At 34.2% G+C, this 23,483-nt stretch overlaps 1 protein-coding gene across 5 annotated transcripts in view; it reads left to right on the top strand.

Moving 5' to 3' along the window:
* Nucleotides 1-22,004, top strand: part of Ntan1 (N-terminal amidohydrolase 1) — a 79,608-nt gene extending 57,604 nt beyond the window's left edge. For 3 of the 5 annotated variants that reach the window (XM_089701847.1, XM_089701848.1, XM_089701846.1), the window contains 8 exons: nucleotides 367-417; nucleotides 15,369-15,562; nucleotides 15,827-15,892; nucleotides 16,164-16,346; nucleotides 16,855-17,072; nucleotides 18,667-18,828; nucleotides 19,519-19,646; nucleotides 20,385-22,004. In XM_089701847.1, coding sequence (XP_089557973.1) covers nucleotides 15,376-15,562; nucleotides 15,827-15,892; nucleotides 16,164-16,346; nucleotides 16,855-17,072; nucleotides 18,667-18,828; nucleotides 19,519-19,644 — 942 coding nt within the window. In that variant the 5' untranslated portion in view covers nucleotides 367-417; nucleotides 15,369-15,375 and the 3' untranslated portion in view covers nucleotides 19,645-19,646; nucleotides 20,385-22,004. Of the gene's footprint in view, nucleotides 1-366; nucleotides 418-3,594; nucleotides 3,777-11,886; nucleotides 12,071-15,368; nucleotides 15,563-15,826; nucleotides 15,893-16,163; nucleotides 16,347-16,854; nucleotides 17,073-18,666; nucleotides 18,829-19,518; nucleotides 19,647-20,384 lie in introns of those variants that run through there. The other 2 variants (XM_089701844.1, XM_089701845.1) reach the window with 2 other exon arrangements.
* The last annotated feature ends 1,479 nt before the right edge of the window (nucleotides 22,005-23,483 follow it).

Raw genomic sequence — 23,483 nt, 5'->3', positions numbered from 1 at the left:
AATCGTAGACTATCGTTCGGATCGACCGCGGGCTACATCGTGATACCGAGATATTACGCTATGGAATTAGCATTACCGCTGTTCACATTATGTTCGGGATGAGGGCATGTCCCATTTATCGTGGCCGTATTATTGCAGTTCTTTAAAACTGCGCGAGGAGGATAATACGTAACGAAACGTAGGAATCGTGCGAGATCTCGGTAGCCGATAACACGGATAATCTTCACATCTCTGTCCCCGCGCACGCATGCCACCTGCGGAACGCGACATGCGAGCTACTGCTCACAACTTTTTGCACGGTACCATACGAGGCTACACTACACCACACTTATTATTATCACATTAATATACCGTTTTTTGTTCCAGGTGGCTCAGCGACCTGAATGATCTTCCCATCAACAGCTCCACCGATTAAATGTGAGTTATTTAGAAATCTTCCATCGCTTAATTGAATACTATATTTACAGCTCCTTATGAGGTCATCGGTTTATGATCGTTATAAGTTTGCGAGGCGCCAACAACTTCATTCATTAGTTTTGCAATATTATAGTTGGAAGCTAATTAAAGGAAACAGTTCATATTAATTCTAATACCGATAACGAAATACATCGGAAATGTATCAAACGTTGACCCGAATAACGGACGGTTAGATAACAGAACCCCCATTCAACTTCTGTGTTTCTTAGATAACTACTGCATTTATCGATCAACATTCGATCGTCCTTTTATCTATGTGAGCTATCTATTCAGTAATAAATCGGCCGAACTATAATTCAATTACGGTTGTATCGTGTGCCCGATCGTAGATAATTAAATCAAGTCAAATTTAAGGCAAAGACGAACTAGAAGTCGTATCGGTCGAGTGCATAGATATTGAATAATAATAATTGGTGCACACGAGGCTGGGGCGGCGTCCGGGCCCCGGCGTCACGATGGAGATGGTATCGCGCGAGCGTGCCGCATCCATCAGACATCGAGGCTCACTATCTGCGGCGGTATCGCTCCAACGATAACCATTGTCTTACCGGGACGATTATATCGGCGAAATTTGTGCTCGCCTCCGATCCGCCGTTTGTCTTTCGCCGCAAATGAGCCGGATAATAGCCGATCGAACATAAAAGGCGCGTTTCTGCTAAACTTTTGCCTAGTCATTAATATACCGTGGGAACAATATAACCTATGGACGGATCACGGATCCGCTAGAGAGGACATAAATACTCTAATCGATCGTTATGTCACAGAATTAGAGTTGTAATCGCTCACGAAATCGCTCATTAACTTTACAGTTAGCGCTCTTGACATTTGTTAATACTAAATAATTTACGTCATAAAACTGCCAAGTCATTACGCGTTTACTGCGGATAAATTATATATTCCATATACGACATAAACATGCACTGAACGTCGTTAATACTGAGCATATGCAATCGAGCAGCTATTTAAGCTGAGCGCTGGCAAATGTGAGCGAGGAGCACTTAATAGCATTAGCATCATTGTCTCGTGGTCATTAATAAGTGGTCGGACAGTTCTATTGGCTGCACTCCATAATGGGTCGGCCCGTGTTCTGGTGCGATGTCACGAATTCATATCCTAATGCCCTTAGGGAAAATATGGGAATGTTCGCCCGACCCGGCTATCAGATAGTTTAGTTCGCTTTGAGAAACAGAACGTTTATATTAATTACGGCATGAACGCTCATTACACTCGGCTCGTTTTCGAGCTTAAACTGTGGGAATAAATTGGCAATATACCACTTGTTATTGCCGTCTCCTATTATTTGTGCAAAATTTATCGACGTAAAATATCACTCCATTACAATTACCACGTTTTATTACCTACTTTAATTTTGCTTTTTGAATTAAATTATCATAAAAAGTCAATTTCCATCCATCATTAGTGCAGTAGGTACTTTATAGTAACTTAATTATTAGGTAGTTGATGCTTCAATTTCATATTCAATTTCATTTAGCATTTATTAGCAGCGCGTCTATTAAAATTACTCTACAAAAAGAAGTTGAACGCCACAGTGCTAAATTGTTTACGGTAAATCCTATGACGTAAACATTATTTTCTACTAATGATTATACAGTCACGTGTATTTTAATCTTATGGGTAATGTGTATAAATGCCAAAATCGCATATCTTATTATGGCAGCTGTTAACTCATTAAGCCTGCGCGGGCGCGTGTGCTCAACAATTATAACCAATTAGCGGGTCGCGAGGTTCCGATTGCTTTGATCCGCCGGCCTATATCGGCTTAAGTGGATTATGGAATGAGAGTAGTGGAGCCCTTAGGAGGAAGTAGGATCAGTTTAAGTGTGTTTATTGAATGCGTATGAATATAATAGGTTGGTGAATGAAAATTGTAATAAATACTGAAAATTTGCTAGCCTTAATTTTTTAAGTGTGTAGTGAACGACAAAAAGTTTTAAGGCAATATTTGAAGAGTAAACTGGCATTTTTATTGTTGTGAACAGCGCGCTGTTCGTCAGATGAATGTAGGTGTTGATTACAATCTTATTTTATATATGACGTGAAAATATTTATTGAAAAGTTATAAATTCATAAATCTGCATTATAGCTAACCGATTTCTCCATCTAATTGGAGATGTTTATGAGCAATGATCGCCCAGTATGTTCTATGTAGGTACTACTCTCTCCTCTGAGTTGCGTTACAATTATTATTTCTTATTCGAAAAAGCTCTATGAAGGAATCAAATAATTTTCAATTATGTTAATTTTAGTTATTTAAAGGTAGCTTGGTTGAATTTTTGTTCGAATCCTGCTATCACTTCAAATTCCTCCCAATATATTATTTTCAATCTGATTTTCGAACTCTTATGTCCTGTGAAAAATTTAAAAAAATCGAACTTATGCCCATTGTCTATGTAACGGACTAGACGTTATTAATCCATGACTATATTACATAAAACAGCAGCGCCACTTCACCTTGAATCTCCAACACTAGGTGCATTTAAAACTAATTAAGTAATTCAATTGCACACGAGCAAATAAACCATTAAACTGATTCTAGGAAGGCGGTAATAATATTCATTATCTTACGAATGAGACGCGCGACACACGATCGTTGCGCCTCTTTTGTTATTACTACACAGATAAAAGCTAACGCTATAATATTTCTTAGTAGCTTTCCGCCAGCGGCTTCGCTCGCGTAGTCACAGAAAAACCCGCATAATTCTCGTTCCAGTGGAATTTCCGGGATAAAATCTATCCTATGTCCTTCCTTAAGTCTCAAACTATCTCTGTGTCAAATTTGCAGTAAATCCATGTAGTACTTTTTGAGTTTAGTCCGGACATACATACAGACAAAAATTCTAAAAACTATATTTTTGGTTTCGGTGTCTATTGTAGATCACGCCCCAAGTATTATTTTATGAGAATATTCAATGTAAAGTTTTTTATTATATCCACAGATAATATAATACTGTTTATAATATGTTGTATAGATTGCTTATTGCACGATAGAGACACTATCGCGCCACTATTTCAAACATAATAAGCATTATCATAACAATAACAAGCTGGTACATATTCGCAGCTTCGTATGATAACCCAAACCCAGTGAGCGTTCAGTTTGATCGTAGCTTGTTCGCCTTTGATACGCGTGTATGCTTTTTTTCTTAATTATTATAGATAGTTTAGTTTATTATACTGTTGTTTATGTGGTTGCGAAGTGGTTGCGAAGTGGCGTGGTTCAAGTGGTCTAGTGGGTTTAAAAGAGTTGTGACAGTTGCTGGCACGTGTTTACAGTTTCGGTAAGTTTTGGTTGGATCTTGTATTCACATTTGTATGAGTGTCTATGTTGGGTATGGCAAAATTGTATGAGTGATAAAGTTATATGGGATTTGTTTGTTGAGACACAATCGGCAAAAGTACATATTGTATTAGGTACATTGAATGGTTTTGTACACAATATGATGTTTAATTATTGTTTTTGATATACCGAGTTATTAATAACATGTTCTTATTAAGATAAGGATAATTGCTAATTACCAGCAAGATAAACAACATTAAGGCATTGATAAAAACCTAAGAAACACATTATACGTACATAGAACAATTATTATGTGCTAAATTTCATTCGCTTGCTTATAATAATAATATGTATTTTCAATTAAAATAAGGAACGAGTTTGATAGCCGGCTATACAATTGCTTATGTTTTGTTTAGCTTTTCTGTCAGTTTACAAATTATGTATGAAAATGTGTAATAACGTCAAAAAGTTTGTAATACTATATTAGGGACATTATCAGTATCAGCAAGTGTTGAAACCCAGTTTCTAAGGGTGCTTTTCACCAATAATGTGCGGGGATCTGTAACGAGGAATGTGTTTGTAAAGAACCAATCATATCGCTTCATTTAGTTTGAAGCGTTTAGCGTTTGAAGCGATACTATGACATATATGTATAAATAGCTTCCGCCCACGACTTTGTACGCGCATCCCCGTTCCCGCAAGAATTTCGGGAAATCCTTTCTTAGCGGATGCCTACGTCCTAACATCTACCTGCATGCCAAATTTCAGCCCGATAAGTCCAGTGGTTTGGGCTGTGCGTTGATAGATCACTATATCAGTCACCTTTGAGTTTTATATACATATATAATATATAGATTGTACTAGCGGTCCGCCCCGACTTCGCCCGTGGTACCTACATGTTTAAACTAACCTATCTCTCAAGTTGGATCGAACTGCATATGGTGTGCGAATTTTATTATAATCGGTTAAGTGGTTTAAGAGTCCATTGAGGACAAACATTGTGACACGAGATTTATATATTATATATATGTATTTAAAATTAAGATTGTATAGTGTTTATCGCTTATATTGGTCACTGATTTAAATTAAGTTAGATACGTACAATAAAAGTACCAATTCGATGTGTTTAACAATAAAATATTTTTAGTAACATTCATAATCTTATACTTGTAGATAATGTGGTTGTATTGTATACATTTATTTTTAAGTTTTATTAATCTGATAAAAATAATTATACAAAGATTATTTAACCCTAGAAAGATAGTCTGCGTCAAAATGACTCCTGCGTTTTCGAAATATAGCTGTATCTTTTTAAATGTCGCGAATCCATAACTGTGCTTATAGGACATTTCATAAGTCACTGAGAGCTACCCTATGGTATACGTGTCAATAAAGTTAGAGTAACCGATTTTGAAATATAACGACTACGTGAGTCAAAATTACGCATGATTATCTTTACCGTGATTTTTAAGATTTTGATTTCTATGGTAGTTTGAATATTTTTTAGCTTATTTTTACTGTATATTGTGACTTATGTTAAAAATTTATTTTTATACATATTGAAGGAAATATAGAAAACAATTGGGGATAGAAAATTGGAAGAATATTGTATACTAGCCGCTCTTATGCAAAGCGATGAGGGTGCCTGTGAAGAAACCGATAGTGAAGTAGGAGGACCAGGAAATTGAAGATGACGAGCAAAGTGACACAGAAGAAGCTTTTCCCGATGAGGTACAAAGCAAAGATGATATATTACATTCAAGCAAAAGGCGGAGTAGATGCATTAGACCGAATGTGTTCCCTGATGTTCAATAGTAGGAAGACAATGAGATGGCCAATGGCTTTATTTTATGGAATCAATAAAATTGCCTGCATATTGCGTATTAAATTTATACCACAATGTTAACAACAAAGCACAAAAACATCTGAGTCAAAAAAACACGAAATATAGAAGTATGGAACTGTCTTTTTTGTTTATGCGTGGGTGTTTAGAATCACCAGCTTTGATAAGATATTTGCGTGATAATATCTCCAATTTGTTGCCAAATGAAGTATCTGGTACATCGTAAGAAAGTACTGAGGAGGCTTTCAGTAAAGAAAACGTATTTACTATACTTTTTGTCCTTCTGAAATATGACGAAAGGCAAATGCCTCCTGCAAAAAATGTAGCATAGTTATATATCGTGAGCATACTTTGATATGTGCTAAACTTGTTTCTCACTATTTTTTTATATAACTATATGTACAACATATAATATAACATATAAAAAAGTCTGATAATTGTGGTTAAAAATAAGTTTTTATTAGAAATAATACGTGTTACAAGAATTGTAGATTTAAAGCAGACGTTTAATGTTTTCGTTTCTTTATATGTATAAAAATAATTAAAAATAAATTATTTGTAATATTAATTATTCTAATATAACTGTAAATATATAATAACTTACAATTTATAGAAAAAAAAACAATATACCGCGACTTAGAGCTAACTAAAAAACATGCGTAAATTTGACGCATGACTATCTTTCCCGTACTACTCAATATGATTATCTTTCTAGGGTTAAATGCCAAGGGTCAAGAAATCAAAGCAAAAGCTATATTCTTTATTGGGTAGAGCTAAATTAAATTACTCGAGTTTATTTTCACTCGGGTGTTATAGATAAGAAATTAGAAAATATTGATTATTTATTTGTGACTATGACTACTAATTAAAATGCTTATTTTGGTTTCGTGGCATGATCATTGATCAAGACTTAAAAAGCGTGTGTGCCGAGAATACGTGTCAGAAGTGAAACTTCTTTGGCAAGATTCAAGGTACCAAAATCGTCGCCGTACTCCATAACGTGACGGTATTGCCATGATTGAGACCTAGAAATTTTTCTCGCGCCTATTAAAGAACGGTTAAAAAAAAACAAAAAAAAAACACCTCGTCAAAATTCACTGTAAACATAGAGAACATCTTTAGAATTGCGTCAATAGTGAACACAATCGGCTTTTAAAACGTTAACATTAGTGATATCTATAATTACAATAAAAACGCAAACAATAACAACTCGGCCACTAATAAGATAATTAAGATAGCATCTGATTTCGTATCAAGTGATTGATGAAGGCGATAGTTTGAATTCGATTTGTAATTGGCCCATTGTGGCAGTTGACCCTTCAATGGTAATTTAATCGAAGTTAAATCGTTCGACTATATCACAAGATGAATGTGGATTTTTTTCGGTTGAGCGATATCGCGTCTCAATTTCGTAGGCAGTATTTTGTATCATTAATCATGAAATTGTATGGATGATTTTGTACCTGTGGCGTGCTGGTATTGTTTGTATGAGCGGTTATTGTTGTAGTCTTAGCAGCCGGATTAAGTGTACGCTAACAATGAATAAGAATAATAAAAGAGTTAAAAAGCAGTGTTAACATACAAGAAGAAATTGGGAATTCCCTTCTTCAAGTGGATATTAGTAAATTATAATATTGTACATAAGGATATTAATTATTTTGTTGATCTATTAATGTACCTGATTAGGATAGACCAACCAGGTGGTTAGGCCATATCGTAAATAATTTTGTAGTAAACTAAACTGAGCTCAAATTAGGCCGGAATACAGTGTTACTCACATTACTCAAAATTGACTATCTAATCGAGTTACCACTTACCGAATTAATTGAATTATTCAAACTCAAACTTTGATTCCTATGATTCATATGGAGCGTGAATTCATTCTCATGTGTTTCAAGTGAAAAACAATATATGAGTTTACTTTTACACAAAAATATTTGTAATAATCTTATATATAAAATTCTCGTGTCACAATGTTAGTCTGCATACTCCTCCGAAACGGGTGGACCGATTCTCATGAAATTTTCTGTGCATATCGGGTAAGTCTGAGAATCGGCCAACATCTATTTTTCATATGTACCACGGGCGAAGCCGGGGCGGACCGCTAGTAATAATTATAGTTATAGATTATATTTTCTATTATAATTAGTTGTCAATTGTCATATTAATTTAAAGAAATACGATTTAACTTTGAACATCAAGTTCTTCAAAATAATTTTGAATTTGCGCATTATGTATTTATTTATTCTTATTTCATACGTTGTCCATATTATTATGAAAGTTAACTGGAAAGTAGGTGGTATTTAGTCTAATTTCTATTGTAATATTTTAATTCTTTAAACGTTATTGTAATACCTAGCTCATTATTCTTTACATTATTCCTTATTCAATTATATGAAATATATAAAAAATACTATTCGTATACATGATGTTTTAAATACCGTTACCTGAAAACGTGGAGAGATAGATTACTATTGATAATATAAATTATAAATAGCGTGGTTACCTCGTCAGTTATTATGAATACTGATAACAGATTTCTTAGAATACTCTAAATTCTTGAAATCATTGTGAACTATAAATTTGAAAAGCAAATATTTTTTTTTATCTAGCCCTATAGACTAGAGTAGATAATTTTTGAAACAAAAAAAAATCGCAGTCGGATGAAACCCATTAGAAAAGGAGGGGAATATGATAAAAATGTAAGGAAAAATAAATTACGGTCAATCCGAGTTCGGGAAGTGGGAGGGGGGAGCTTTTAAGAGAAAAAAATGGTCTCTCTCGATTTCCGACAAAACTACAAGTCCTACGGATAAAAGTTCAATGGCAAAGTTGTAGGTAATAAAAGGATCTACAACTTTTGTATTCACAATTTTTTCACATAACCTCAAAATTTAGGTGAAAAATTCAAAAAACCAAGTTTTTGGTTTTTTATTTTTATCTACTTCAAAATTTATTGTTTTTCTACGAAATTTGGTGAAAACTTACTTTATTATGTCCCAAATACACTGTAATTTATTTGATTGAAAATATTTATTTTTTCGCCTTATTTTGAATGAATACCAAAAAAACAACCTAATTTTCAATCGAAAAGTCACCCGTCAAAATATCAGCTTTTTTCAAAAACTTGGGGTGCCTTTTATTCATTGAAATCTCTTCTTTCATATGGTGTAAAAAAAAATAAACACCACCATAGTAAATGTTCTCGGGAAATGAATGCATACAAACAGTGTGAAAATTAGCTTTTACTAAATCAGGCACACTTCTCGAACTACCTGAAATGTTTATATCGACATCATTTTGCTTTTGAATATGCTGTAAAATATTAAACTGAGAACAGATAATTATTTTTCTTTTGAAATATTACCGAAAAGCAGATACAAGAGAAGATATAGAGTTCGAGAAGTGTGCCTGATTTAGTAAAAGCTCATTATCACACTGTTTGCATGCATTTCCTGAGAACATTTACTATGGTGGTGTTTATTTTTTTTTACACCATATGAAAGTAGAGATTTCAATGAATAAAAGGCACCCCAAGTTTTTGAAAAAAGCTGATATTTTGACGGGTGACTTTTCGATTGAAAATTAGGTTGTTTTTTTGGTATTCATTCAAAATAAGGCGAAAAAATAAATATTTTCAATCAAATAAATTACAGTGTATTTGGGACATAATAAAGTAAGTTTTCACCAAATTTCGTAGAAAAACAATAAATTTTGAAGTAGATAAAAATAAAAAACCAAAAACTTGGTTTTTTGAATTTTTCACCTAAATTTTGAGGTTATGTGAAAAAATTGTGAATACAAAAGTTGTAGATCCTTTTATTACCTACAACTTTGCCATTGAACTTTTTTCCGTAGGACTTGTAGTTTTGTCGGAAATCGAGAGAGACCATTTTTTTCTCTTAAAAGCTCCCCCCTCCCACTTCCCGAACTCGGATTGACCGTAATTTATTTTTCCTTACATTTTTATCATATTCCCCTCCTTTTCTAATGGGTTTCATCCGACTGCGATTTTTTTTATCTTTTCATTATTTTTAAAGGCTTCTACCCCAGTCTACTACGTCCATCTTTTCTATAATTCGTAATACAGAAAATTCTTGGAAAGACAAAAAAGTTATAGTTTTCTTTGAAAAAGTTTGTTATCATTTTGTGTGTGATCCACTTCGAGACAAATTTGAAATATGTAGCACATTTTATTAGTAGTTCATTGAAATGTTACATTTTTTGGGCCTAACCTTGCATTTTTTAGAGGACGCAATTTTGTTTTTTTGATATGTAGGGGGGGTCAGTGTGAAGCTAAAACCAAGTTTGTGGGGTCGCCACCCTTGTCCCACGGCCGCCATCTTGAAAATAGCGGTTGATATTTTTTTTACGATATATCTCTTAAACTATTTATTTATTAAAAACATTGAGTAACATTATTTGTTGCAAATTAAATTCTCTACAACTTTGGTCCAGTAACTTTTTGTCGTAGAACTATAAATAAAAAAGTTATAAGCGAAAATGTTCAGAAATTAGAGATGTTTATATTTTTCAATAAAACTTTTTTTTATAAGTTTACGAAGAAATGATATCAGACCATTTTTGTAGATTGTTTTTCGAGGAACAACTTTTACCTACAACATTTTTTCATTACGTCAATAGCTTAGGTTTTACAGCGCTCAGAAGTGAGTACTATTTTTCAGTAGTAACTATACATAATATATTGGCTATTGGCTCTTTTCCCAGACTCCACAACAATGGAAGCACACTGCAGAACATTTCAGCCCTGCTTTTCGACGTAAAAAAAACGCGCTTCCAGACTCTATCTCCTGGGTGGTGGGGAAAAGATTCAATAATTAATTATTAATGATATTCCAAAATTAATTATTAAAATTATTATACTTAATAACAAAAAAAAAAACAATTACTGATGACAAATTATTATTTACACACATAATATAAGTATACTGTATAGATCAGAGTACTGAAAATTAGTACTCACTTCGGAGCGCTGTAAAACCTTAGCTATTTACTTAATGACAAAATGTTGTATATAAAAGTTGTTCCTCGAAAAACAATCTACAAAAATGGTCTGATATCATTTCTTCGTAAAATTATAAAAAAAAGTTTTATTGAAAAATATAAATATCTCTAATTTCTGAACATTTTCGCTTATAACTTTTTTATTTATAGTTCTACGACAAAAAGTTACTGGACCAAAGTTGTAGAAAATTTAATTTGCAACAAATAATGTTACTCAATGTTTTTAATCAAATAAATAGTTTAAGAGATATATCGTAAAAAACATATCAACCGCTATTTTCAAGATGGCGGCCGTGGGACAAGGGTGGCGACCCCACAAACTTGGTGATAGCTTCATACTGACCCCCCCTACACATCAAAAAAATAAAATTGCGTCCTCTAAAAAATGCAACCCCAAATGTAACTTTTCAATGGAGTATAGACCAAGTTCACTCATAAAATGACGCGCGACGCGACTGACAGACAGTAGACTACTCGGATTATTTTTGGAGGTAAAGAGTTAACATTCTAACATTCTTATATTGTGATTTGTGACCTCTATATTCTTAATTAGACATTTTGCGCAATGCTCTCTGATCCCGAACTAAATTATATAAATTGTAAACATTATTTTATTTGTTTAATTGTCATCTCTATTTCCTGTCATCTCTATCTCTATTTCCTAAATAACTGCGGTTGGAAACTCAACCATAAATAAGATATGGGATGTTTACGTTGTTTATTTTTTTTGTTAGAGATTGGCTTCTCTATAAAAGCTCTTATGTAGTGGATCCAGTAAAGGGAAACGCGTTTATTTCGCCTGGAGTAGCGAGTTATAAGTTTCATTTTCAATATTTAATCTCTCTTCTTCCGGTTAAGTATTTCATATACAGAATGGATAGTTATATGCAGTTGGAATCGCGCCGACATCGTGCCAGTAAATTCGCGCGGTTCAAATTTGAAGTGTGTTATTTACGTGTACAATGTACTATGTCTATGACTTATGAGCACACGTGATTACTGATAACACCAAAGGATACTATAAAGTATGAACAAGTATGACTCTAACCAATTTTCATTTGAAACTCCTCATAGTACAAGATATGAGCGATTATCTTTTAGGTATTAAAACATGTTATCACTCTCTATAAACCGCAGTTCACATTGAGTATTGGCAGAGTATCATGAAGTCACCGTACGTTTATTTATTAATAGAATAAATAAAAGTTTTAATAGCGCGGACATAGCCAGCTATGCTGGGTTGAATGACAACGTCCAGTCTTAGTGCTAATATCAATATTATTTTATCTCGGACCTGTCGTAGTTTACTTTTATAGTACGCAGTACGCACATTAGTTTCAAAGAAGATATGTACCAGTGTTGACCGATATGTCTGCTAATAAGTTGTTTTGTATTGCGTTTGTGTTATTTCTTCTGCAAATAAAAGAGTGAGTAACGTTAATGTATTTTTAATTTATGATGTAATTACTTAGTGAAAGATGAAAATCATTTTCCAATGTTTAGGGTGCATTTACTAATTGGTTTAAATCTGGTTACCATTTAATTACTATAAAGAAATCTATATTGAATAGAAGGTATATTTTATTTTTGGATTTGACTGGCATATATCTTATTACTAGCTTTCCACCCGCAGCTTCGCCCGCGCAGTCAAAGAAAAACCCGTATAGTTCCCGTTCCCGTGGGTTTTCCGGGGTAAAAATCTATCGTATTTCCCGGGATAAAAAGTAGCCTATGTCCTTTCTCGGGTATCAAAATATTTCTATACCAAATTTCATGCAAATTTGTTAAGTAGTTAAGGCGTGATTGAGTAACAGACAGACAGACAGAGTTACTTTCGCATTTATAATATTAATATGGATTATTTCTCTATTGTATCAGTTACTTAATGTATTTCTCGCCTTCAAGACGACATCTTCAATGCTCCTTAATCCTTATCATAGATGCATACCAAACGTTTTTTGCCATAGCTATAGGAACATATGTATTTGAAACTCGCGAGTGATTTATGAAAAATGGTAATGCGTTTTCATTGAACACATTTATAGACTACAAGCCCGCATAGGACAAAAATATGGGTCAAATGAACCACCAGGGGACATATCTAGAACGATAGCAGAGCAAAAAATAATAAGATTCATCACTATGCCGTCACTTGTAAGCTGTCCAACTGAGTGCAGATGAGAATTGAAAAGTACAGGTAGACTCGGTAAATTTTGGTCATATATTTTTGTACGGCATTCTTAACCATCGATAGATCCATTAAAAATAATAAGAAACCGCTCAGTGCCGTACAAAAATGGTGGTCCACCAAGTCGGAATTTTTATTTAATTTCCGAGAGTTACCGGGGGTAAATTTGGTCATTTGACCATGTACGGCATCTGTGTCATACTATTGCTATACTGCTCTTAATCCATTATTCCGCAACGCCGTACAAAAATCATGGGGACAAGGGGAAAAAATCGAGAGTTGCAATCCCCTCTCTTTCCCCACTCCAGGGGGTCATTTGACTAAGTACGGCTTCGGTTCCAAAACATTATCTAGCACTCAAAAGTACTATTAAAAGCAATGCCGTCAAAAAATAATTGTTCTTTTAAATGTATACCAATAATCATCTTAATTTCATCAAATTCTTGATATAAAGAGCTGTAAGGTCATTTGACCCTGTACGGGAACTTTTTTTTTAACATGATATTGTAAAATTCAATTGTTGTATAGTATTGCCGTTCAAAAGAAACCGTTCTAAAAAAAGTTATAGAGAAATGCAAAACCAGAAATTTTGTTAAAGTTTAAACATCGTAGATTAATGAAATATAATAGTTTTCTACACTTTATCCGTTGTTTTAAATAGTATTAACATAGATAAATTAGGAAAAAACGATGCCGTACATTTTTGTGCAGACCACATCTTTTAGGCTGATGAAAGCGACGAAAGCTACAATTTTAAGGGTGCTTTATGGCCATTTGATACAGTACGGCATTAACATATTTTTACCCAACTACGGCAAAGCAAAAGGAGGGTTATGGTTGTTTACAGGTCATGTATGTATGTTCATCTATTCCCTCGTAACTTCTAAACTACTTATTAGAATTCGACACATGACATATCATTCGTCGCGTCTTAATTGTTCACTGGATAACCAGCGACCAGCTAGCTAAAGGCTATATGGGGTTTCACAAAATCTAATGTGGCGCCCTCTAGCGGACAAAACATACAGAGTAAAAAAATAAAGCTAAGATAAATATGCAGTGTTTGGTATCATTTGAAAGCGCTTTACTTGTACATTTTGAATATGTATATATTACTAGCATTTGCTTGTGACTTTACCTGTATTCATGGACTGATTGCATATAATTCACATCTTTTCGTTCATAGCTTTTTTATTAGTTCATCAATTTAACGGAGTCCATTCCACCTGACTCCGACTTTCCAAGGTGATAATTAACCACCTCGAGCTTCTTAATATTAATGTATATTTATATTTTATTATAAAAATATAAAGCAAACATTTCGTTATATGGATTTTTTTCTTTTTCAGATTTTTCCCCTTTGAACCAACGAAAATGTACGGCACATGAAAAAATATTATCTATGCATAAAATACTTTAAAAATAAATTTATTTCGTGTTGTGTCAAATGACCCCCTGGAGTGGGGAAAGAGAGGGGATTACAACTCTCGATTTTTTCCCCTTGTCCCCATGATTTTTGTACGGCGTTGCGGAATAATGGATTAAAAGCAGTATAGCAATAGTATGACACAGATGCCGTACATGGTCAAATGACCAAATTTACCCCCGGTAACTCTCGGAAATTAAATAAAAATTCCGACTTGGTGGACCACCATTTTTGTACGGCACTGAGCGGTTTCTTATTATTTTTAATGGATCTATCGATGGTTAAGAATGCCGTACAAAAATATATGACCAAAATTTACCGAGTCTACCTGTACTTTTCAATTCTCATCTGCACTCAGTTGGACAGCTTACAAGTGACGGCATAGTGATGAATCTTATTATTTTTTGCTCTGCTATCGTTCTAGATATGTTCCCTGGTGGTTCATTTGACCCATATTTTTGTCCTATGCGGGCTTGTAGTCTATTAGAATCCATTTTATTTATGCAAATGTACAGAACGTCAGAAGCAGCGAGTAAATACAGCGGTGTCACCGCCAATGACCCAGTCGGAATATATTAATGTAGACAATGTGCTGCTTTTTACCTAAGCAGGTATTGTTCGGAATTCTGTCATATATCACGCCTGTTCAGTTTTGAAGCGAAAGTGTTTTACGTTATTCAATAATATTAATATCTTCTTGGAGTCTGCGACAGCGCTGTAAGTCTCGATAATAAGTGATCAGTTTGCATGCATGTGTTTCCTGATAGATAAAGTTTGTTATGAAAATGATAGCGGGATAATTTAATTCACATATTCACACAAACACATAGCTAATATAATATCTAAGTACTTAAGACCGTGAGAAGGATTTAATTCTGTTGTTGAATATGTGATTGGTAATTTTTATAACAACCTAAATGTACGTGTGAAAATTTATACGGATATTAAAATTATTACTAGCGTGGCATAGCGTGTTTTGATATGTTCTGAGAACAAAAATGTGTACCTATTATAATTTATAACATACCTTAAAATTTGTGCTACAATAGTTCAACGTTAGATTTTTATCTCCTTTAATTATATCCAATTTATTTTATATGTCTAATTCCAGAAGCAGCATGGTGGTGGTATTGAACGGCGTGCTCGCGGACGAGTGTCCCACGTCGGTCAGGGCGTTGCTCGCGGCGCACCCCGGGTACAGGGATGCGGCGGCGCAGTTGCTGTCGGCCGCTGCGAGAGTGGTAGCCCCGCCTGGGTTGTTATATGTCGCGCAGAGGGAGATGGCGGCGGTCGTGCCGCATGATAGTGAGTGTTGAGGAATGAATGATGAATGAAAGTAAAAATTGAATTGAGCTACAGCAATGAAACTGGCAATGCTAACGATCCCAATAGTTTTTATATGATGGTACATACTGATTGTGTTGTTTCGACTCCTAATGGCTTTATGTAATTTTTTAAAAATATATTTAATTGTTTAGACCAGTGATAAAGTACTGGGATAAATAGATGTAACAGGAATGTCGGATATTTGTTTAGTGAAGTGATAAAATATTTTCTTTCTTCTTTCAGAAAACGTTACAATCATTGGATCAGATGACGCCACATCATGTATCATTGTAGTTCTAAGACATTCAGGTAAATTTATAAATACATATTTCATTATAAACCTATGATTAATTACCATTTCATTTCTTGCCGACAACTTTCTAGGATATCTTTAAAGGCAAAGAAGAAAATCGCAGATATGATTTTGGAAGAATTTTAATCATCCTTATGTTCATTACTAAGTATTAAGTGAAAGTGTGTTTGTTTGTTTGTTTGTAAAAACAAATACGCGCACAGTTCCTACTTAAAAATGCGTAATAATACTAATGCCTTTATTTACCCCCTTGTTTTATTCTTCCAGGTTCAGGCGCAGTAGCCCTAGCTCATCTAGACGGTTCTGGAACAGCAGAAGCAGCATCAGCCATGGTCGCGAGGGTCCAGCAACTAGCGATGGGATACCCTGAGGGTAGGCTGGAGTTGCAGCTCATTGGTGGTTTCACGGACCCACATGGCTATGCTGATGAGCTGTTCTCTAATATTATGAGTGAGTATTTTTGTTAGTTGTGGATTCATGGGTGGTAGTGGATAAGGTACTTGTTATTTTATTGCATCATCATAGATATTGAGAAATTTATAATTAACATAATTACCGTTTTAAAGGGAAAAAAGGCGGGTTCGAATCGTGGATGAGATCTATTCTCTAAAAAAATCTCATTAATAAACCATTTGAATGCTATAAATCTAAATATTGAATTGTTATTTCATTTCACAATGCCTTGTTTTTTATGTTTTTAATATGTGGCTATAAATGAGAATAGCTGGATTGAAAACTATTCTTTGAAATTGTGACATTCTCATAATGAAATTTAGATGAATACCATTACTTATCCCTTAAAAAAACCTTCGTTAAAAATTTCTCATGAATAACAAGTATAAGTAGTAATATCCTTGTCTATTATACAAATAGTCATCAAGATGCTTATAATAACTCTTGTTTTCGGAGATGGTTAGTTAAATGTACACATAGATAAATAATCTGCTCTCGTTTCCAGTATCATTCCACCGTCAATCCGAAGAGATCGACCTAACACTAGCCTGCTGTTGCGAATTAAACACAGCGCTCGGTGGAGGCACTCCATCACCGTTAGTGACAGGAGTCGGTGTGGATATACGGGCTGGTGATCTGTTCCCGGCAACATTCCCGGATAAGGGGCCAGAACTGCCTCTGCGATGTGCTAGGACGATCACTGGAGGACCTAATTGTGCACAGGTAAGGGGTTTTTTTTTTTTTATTCATGAATAGGTAAACATTTGGCCGCTGTTTCACCTGATGGTCAGTGACAACGCTTCCTAAGTTGGAACATGTTTACCTAGAAGGTGCCTATTTACATTTGCTTTAAATTTGGATAGATTGTAAGAAGGTGGAAAAACTGTATTCGGTAGAGAGTTCCAGTCCTTAGATGTTCGCAAGAGAAATGATGACGTGAATCGCTTTGTGCGAATTTTAGGGATGTCTACAACATAAGGATGGAAATCTGCTCGGCGTCTGGTTGTTCGATGGTGAAAAGGTGATGCCGGTATCAAGTTATGTAACTCCTCGGCACATTCACCAAAGAATATTCTGTAAAACAACGAAAAGGGACAAAATTGTCCTTCATTCAGGGTTATATTACCAATCTGTGGCCGGTAATAAGTGGTACTAGAGTGGTATTGTGGGCAACAGCTTCGCAGTTAATGACCGGCGTTAGCGTCAGTATAACTGCTGAAGATTGCTTCTAGGGCCAGAACTGCCATTACAATGCGTAAGATCGATCACCGGTGGCCAAATTGTGCTCAGATATCGTGGAAAAGTGTGTAGGAAGGACAATATTGTGGAGATTTGAGTTATGTTACATTTCGGTGTCAATATTTCGTAAAAAGTGGTTAGAAAAGGGACCATATTGTGGAGATTAGGTTCATATTACTTTTCGGTGTCAGTATTTCGTAAAAAGTGGGTAGAAAAGGGACCATATTGTGGAGATTATGTTTATATTACTTTTCGGTGTCAGTATTTCGTAAAAAGTTGGTAGAAAAGGGACCATATTGTGGAGATTAGGTTCATATTACATTTCGGTGTCAGTATTTCGTAAAAAGTGGGTAGAAAAGGGACCATATTGTGGAGATTATGTTTATATTACTTTTCGGTGTCAGTATTTCGTAAAAAGTTGGTAGAAAAGGGACCATATTGTGGAGATTAGGTTCATATTACATTTCGGTGTCAGTATTTCGTAAAAAGTTGGTAGAAAAGGGACCATATTGTGGAGATTATGTTTATATTACTTTTCGGTGTCAGTATTTCGTAAAAAGTTGGTAGAAAAGGGACCATATTGTGGAGATTAGGTTCATATTACATTTCGGTGTCAGTATTTCGTAAAAAGTGGGTAGAAAAGGGACCATATTGTGGAGATTATGTTTATATTACTTTTCGGTGTCAGTATTTCGTAAAAAGTTGGTAGAAAAGGGACCATATTGTGGAGATTAGGTTCATATTACATTTCGGTGTCAGTATTTCGTAAAAAGTTGGTAGAAAAGGGACCATATTGTGGAGATTAGGTTCATATTACATTTCGGTGTCAGTATTTCGTAAAAAGTGGGTAGAAAAGGGACCATATTGTGGAGATTATGTTTATATTACTTTTCGGTGTCAGTATTTCGTAAAAAGTTGGTAGAAAAGGGACCATATTGTGGAGATTAGGTTCATATTACATTTCGGTGTCAGTATTTCGTAAAAAGTTGGTAGAAAAGGGACCATATTGTGGAGATTAGGTTCATATTACTTTTGGGTGTCAGTATTTGTGTAGTTAACCTAACTGGTGTATATCCAGGTGCTGGACATATACGACAACGCGGTGGGCATGCTGCGCATAGGCCCGTTCAACTACGACCCGCTGCGGGGCGTGGACCTGTGGCTGGAGCAGTCCGACGAGTTCATCCTGCAGCACCTCAGCACCACGCCCAGCGTGGAGCCGCCGCACTTTGTGCACAACGTGAGTTCACATTTCCGGGATAAGAAAGTAAAGTGAAGTCCCATGTCCCCAAATGGGGTAAGGGGCAGATGCATTATACTTCTGTTTCACTGATCGAATTTCTTTACAGACAAGTAGGTGATCAGCCTTCTGTGTCCTGCCAGACCGAGACATATTTTTTTCTTCGTCTCCACCGGGAATCGAACCCAGGACCCCTCGGTTCTACGCTCACGCGTCAACCTAGTAGGTGATCCGGGGCTGTACCAAGGAGGCGATCCGGGATAAAAAGTAGCCTATATCTTATTCTGAGTCTTCAGCTACATACCAAATTTCATTGTAATCGGTTCAGTAGTTATTACGTGAAAGAACAATATACAACTAAAGGGAGATATAGTTAGGGGGCGCGGCCGGTGTCGCAGCAATATGCCCAAAAAAAGAACAAGCTGTAGCGGTGCTGTATACGTACGTCACTTACAATCTAGTGTGCGAACGAATAGTCGCTCTCAAATTTTTGTGTGATGACACGCACACAACGCGAAGTATTGTTTTGATTTTGTTTACTGCAGTTGTGTGCGTAAATTTGGAATGAGACACGGTTTCGTACTCAGCGCAAGCGATAGGCATCTCTCTAGATCTCTATGATCCTCACAAACTTTCGCATTTACAGTATTAGAACGATTTTTATAAATTTCTTTATGAATTCGTCTACAGATCCGCGTAACGCTGAAGTTCATCCAGCAGCACCCGTTCCCCGCGGTGACGGTGTTCCCGGACAACCGGCCGCACTACTACCGCCGCGACGATCAGAGCGGCTGCTGGATGCCCGTGCGGTTTTAATGGTATAATAAATTGGTTGTTTGTAAAGTAGGTTTGCGATTGAGATGTTTACGTGATAACGTCTTATTGGTGGCAGCGCTCGAGATGAGACGGGAGATCGGTCCGTCTCTCTCTCGTTATACCTGCGATCAGCTCGTGAGGTTTTGGTGTGACACAAGTTTCTGAACATGTCACCCGACTAAAACGATTTTAAAAACGTTATCACGTCAAAAAATTAATTTAAATAAAAGACTAAACCACAAATGGTCAAATGGTACAATAAAATTATTATACACAATATAACAATACTGTCTTCAAATGGTCAGAATTGGAGAAAATACTAATGTGAACAACTGGAAGGCACTAGCTCTCAAATAAAAAAGAAGCATCACTCGAGATAACAAACAAAAAAATACAGTCATATTGAGAACCGCCTTTTTAAATTGGTTGGTAAAATAGAATAGAACGACTAAAAAAGAGCGTGTGTGCCGAGCATGCGTGTCAGAAGTGACTTCTTTGGCAAGATTCAAAGATACCAAAATCGTCGCCTTACTCCATGATGTGACGGTATTTCTATGACGCGCCTGAAAAAGTTTCACTTCAATAAGATCGATATCATCTGTATTCCAATATAACTTACATATTTGATATACAGAAAATAAAGAAGTAAATAATCAAATTAATTACCTACTTCGTAAGTGGACAAACTAAATGTTTAAAAATGTAGTAAGATATAATTTTTTTTTTTATTTTGTTTCCAGGTGATGACGTCATTGGAACACAGAAACTTCACTGGAAGAATTACAAGCTCTGAAGATTGACAAAAATATTAAATAAATAACGATATAATATTATAATTCATGCACAAACTTGACTGAAGTAAAGCAAGAAAATTAAGTAAAATGACTAAGAATCTATAATTATATTAACAATGTTTATCGATTCTTACTTGTATTAGACATCTATATTAAAATTATTATTCTCTTTACGTGAATGTTTAATCATTTGACTGCATTTTTTTAAAGTACCTTTATTGAAAAGAACCTTCAAAAATTGTATGAGCGGGAATAAAAAAAAGATTGTGCAAAAAAAACAGAATGATAGTTACAGTTAAATTATCGCACTTTTCAACATTAATTCATAATATTTATTAAACTTAACGAAATTTGTATATCTATGACTATATTTAATAAAAAAAAAATTGGTTGTCTGTAAAGTCGGTTTACTGACGATAGTTGAACGTGACAACGTCTTAAGGCCGATTGTGCTTCTTGGTTGCTCGTTCCGCGCTCTCGCTTGCACTTCAAGCCTTACGGAACGCCTCAGAGCGAGGTAACGCCGCATGAGTCATGTTTTTTCGTGCGTGCAGCTGGCTCTATCGAATTATAAGACGTTGTCACGTCAATAAAAATTGCTCCAAACGTAACAAATGAGCATTCCTATAATCCAGTGATTTTATATTATTTATGGAACAATAACAAATAAATAATATAATAAATTTAGTTTTTAGTCTTTGAATGGCATTCCCATGTGATATAATATGATATAGAAGCCATTTAATATTATGTTTTATTGTTTTGTTATTTTTAAATGGATTGGTCCGCTTTTTTAGTATGTAACAGTACATTATTTTTTTAAACGCCGTTTTAAAAAAATCCTATACATATAGAATTTTAAGTTGCGAAAATAATTTGACGAAAATAATTTAAATTGTTTAATAAATATATTAATAATATTTGTTTCCGATATTAAAGAAAAATTAATAACATAAAGGAGTAAAATATAATTTACTCTACTTTAAAATGAACCCGAATATGGATATTGTGTTTTGTATTTAGTTATATGATAAAGAATAAAAAATACACGGAAAACAATAATTTAGCATCGCATTTATAGTAAACATTCGTTCAGCAACAAAGTTGAATCTTGTTGCGGAATTTTTATCAACATGTTGCTGGCAATACTGCAGGTTGTAGATGAAAGTTTCTGGCAACATTGATCAACTGTTGCTCAACAAATGTTTACCATAATATTATGCGTGATTTAAAGTGTAAAAAATAAAAGAAAAATAAATTATAAAATTCTCTTTTTAGTGTACAAAACATGATACTTTATTATTGTTTTCAATATAATATTTAGTTAGTATTTTGTGTGTAAATATGACATAATAATCTAATGTTAATAATTTAAATGTATATTTGACATATCGATAATAGTAAGTTTTTTTTGTTTTTAAATTGAATTTGTTTCAGTAGATATTATATGTAATTTTTAACTAGACACAGAGGAAGGCTCTACTGTAAATAAGTAATTTAGTGATTATTATCGTTAATAGTTACTGTTTTTTTAATTAAATAAATATATGGAAAGTTCAATAGTTACTGATAGTTTTATTTGCTTCACCCCCCGCACGTTTTAAAGAATCATAGTGATATTTCCTGTCCTTGGATATAACATATGCAATTTTAACGATCGCTGCACATAAGTACAAATTAAAAGTCATGAAACCTTTGATACTTATATATTTTTGTATTTGTGGGTTATTAAAATAATGCATTTATAAAAAAGATTGCTGGCAAAATCGTCCTTGGGTCCCTTTTTCTAGTAGAATTATCTCCAAACAAGTAAGTACCTAATCATTGAAATTTTTTTGTACAAATTTCGCTTTAAGTTCACATTGCTATGTAAAAATCCCTTTATTTTCAATGTCTTAACTAGCTGGACTCCTATAGCTATGGAGTAGTATTTAATTCTACAGGTTGGAACCCAGAGCTCAGCATAATATGTACTAATCCTAGCAATCTTTTATAATCTCTGTAGTCTGTACAAAATTTAGAGATCCAATCAGCTGTATTTCCGTGCAAGAATAACGCAGCGCATATTATACGTTCTTTCAAACTTTCAAACAAATAGAAATAGGATTGTAAGATTAGAAGAATGTTCACAAGTCATAACTACCTATATTTTAGTAAACAAATAAAAAAGCTTACAATTTTCAGTTTTAAAATATCTTTAATTTAATATATTATGATCACTCCTCAATAGATTTATTGGAAAGGTAATTAAAACATATAGGGTAACGGCACCAGTGGTCAGCCTCATAACAGCTTTTTGAAGTTTTGACAATTGCCATTTCTACAACAATCGTCGAATAAAAAAACGTACAACATGTATGGATTTATTGTTTATTGTAGTTTCGAATCAGCGTTTATCAAAAACAATAATTCTCTTAGTAAAATATATAATTAATTTTAAACAAAAAATGGCCCAGTGTCCCAGTGAACAGCCTCTAAAAACCAATAAACAGCCTTGTTGAACCCAGTGTTCAGCCTTTAGTAATTATAACTAATTATGAGATCAAAATAAACAATGTTATATCAAAATCAACTATATTAATCACATTTTTATAGCAACGATTCACTTAGCACAAAAAAAAATATATCGTACATAATACAAATATTATTTTAAACATACTATGTATTACAATCTCTTTGTGTCTTCTTATTTTCTAGGAATTTCTTATTATTTATCATAAAAACAGCAATAATTCTTTTTAAAAAAATCTGCGATATTAGTTTATAATATTATTGATGTATCTATAATCCACAATATATATAATTATAATCAACCACAGGAGGATCTCTTTCGGAGGATTTCTCTGGAGGATACTGTTGTCTTGGCGGCATTTTTAGCCAGAAAAAAAGGGAACAATAATAACTTTTGGATATGAATACACATAATACCATTATTTCAGGTAAAACTTAACTAACATGAAGTATTACTTATATATTTAAACACAAACATTCGCATTTATACTTAAAATATTATTTCAATAACATCGTGGCTGAATACTGGATCAT

Source organism: Colias philodice, chromosome 12 (genome assembly GCF_061535455.1).
Source record: "Colias philodice isolate Cphi_HAF_F1 chromosome 12, ilColPhil1 Martin Lab GWU primary, whole genome shotgun sequence".
NCBI classification, from domain to species: Eukaryota; Metazoa; Arthropoda; class Insecta; order Lepidoptera; family Pieridae; genus Colias; species Colias philodice.
This window is presented reverse-complemented; position numbering and strand designations above follow the sequence as displayed.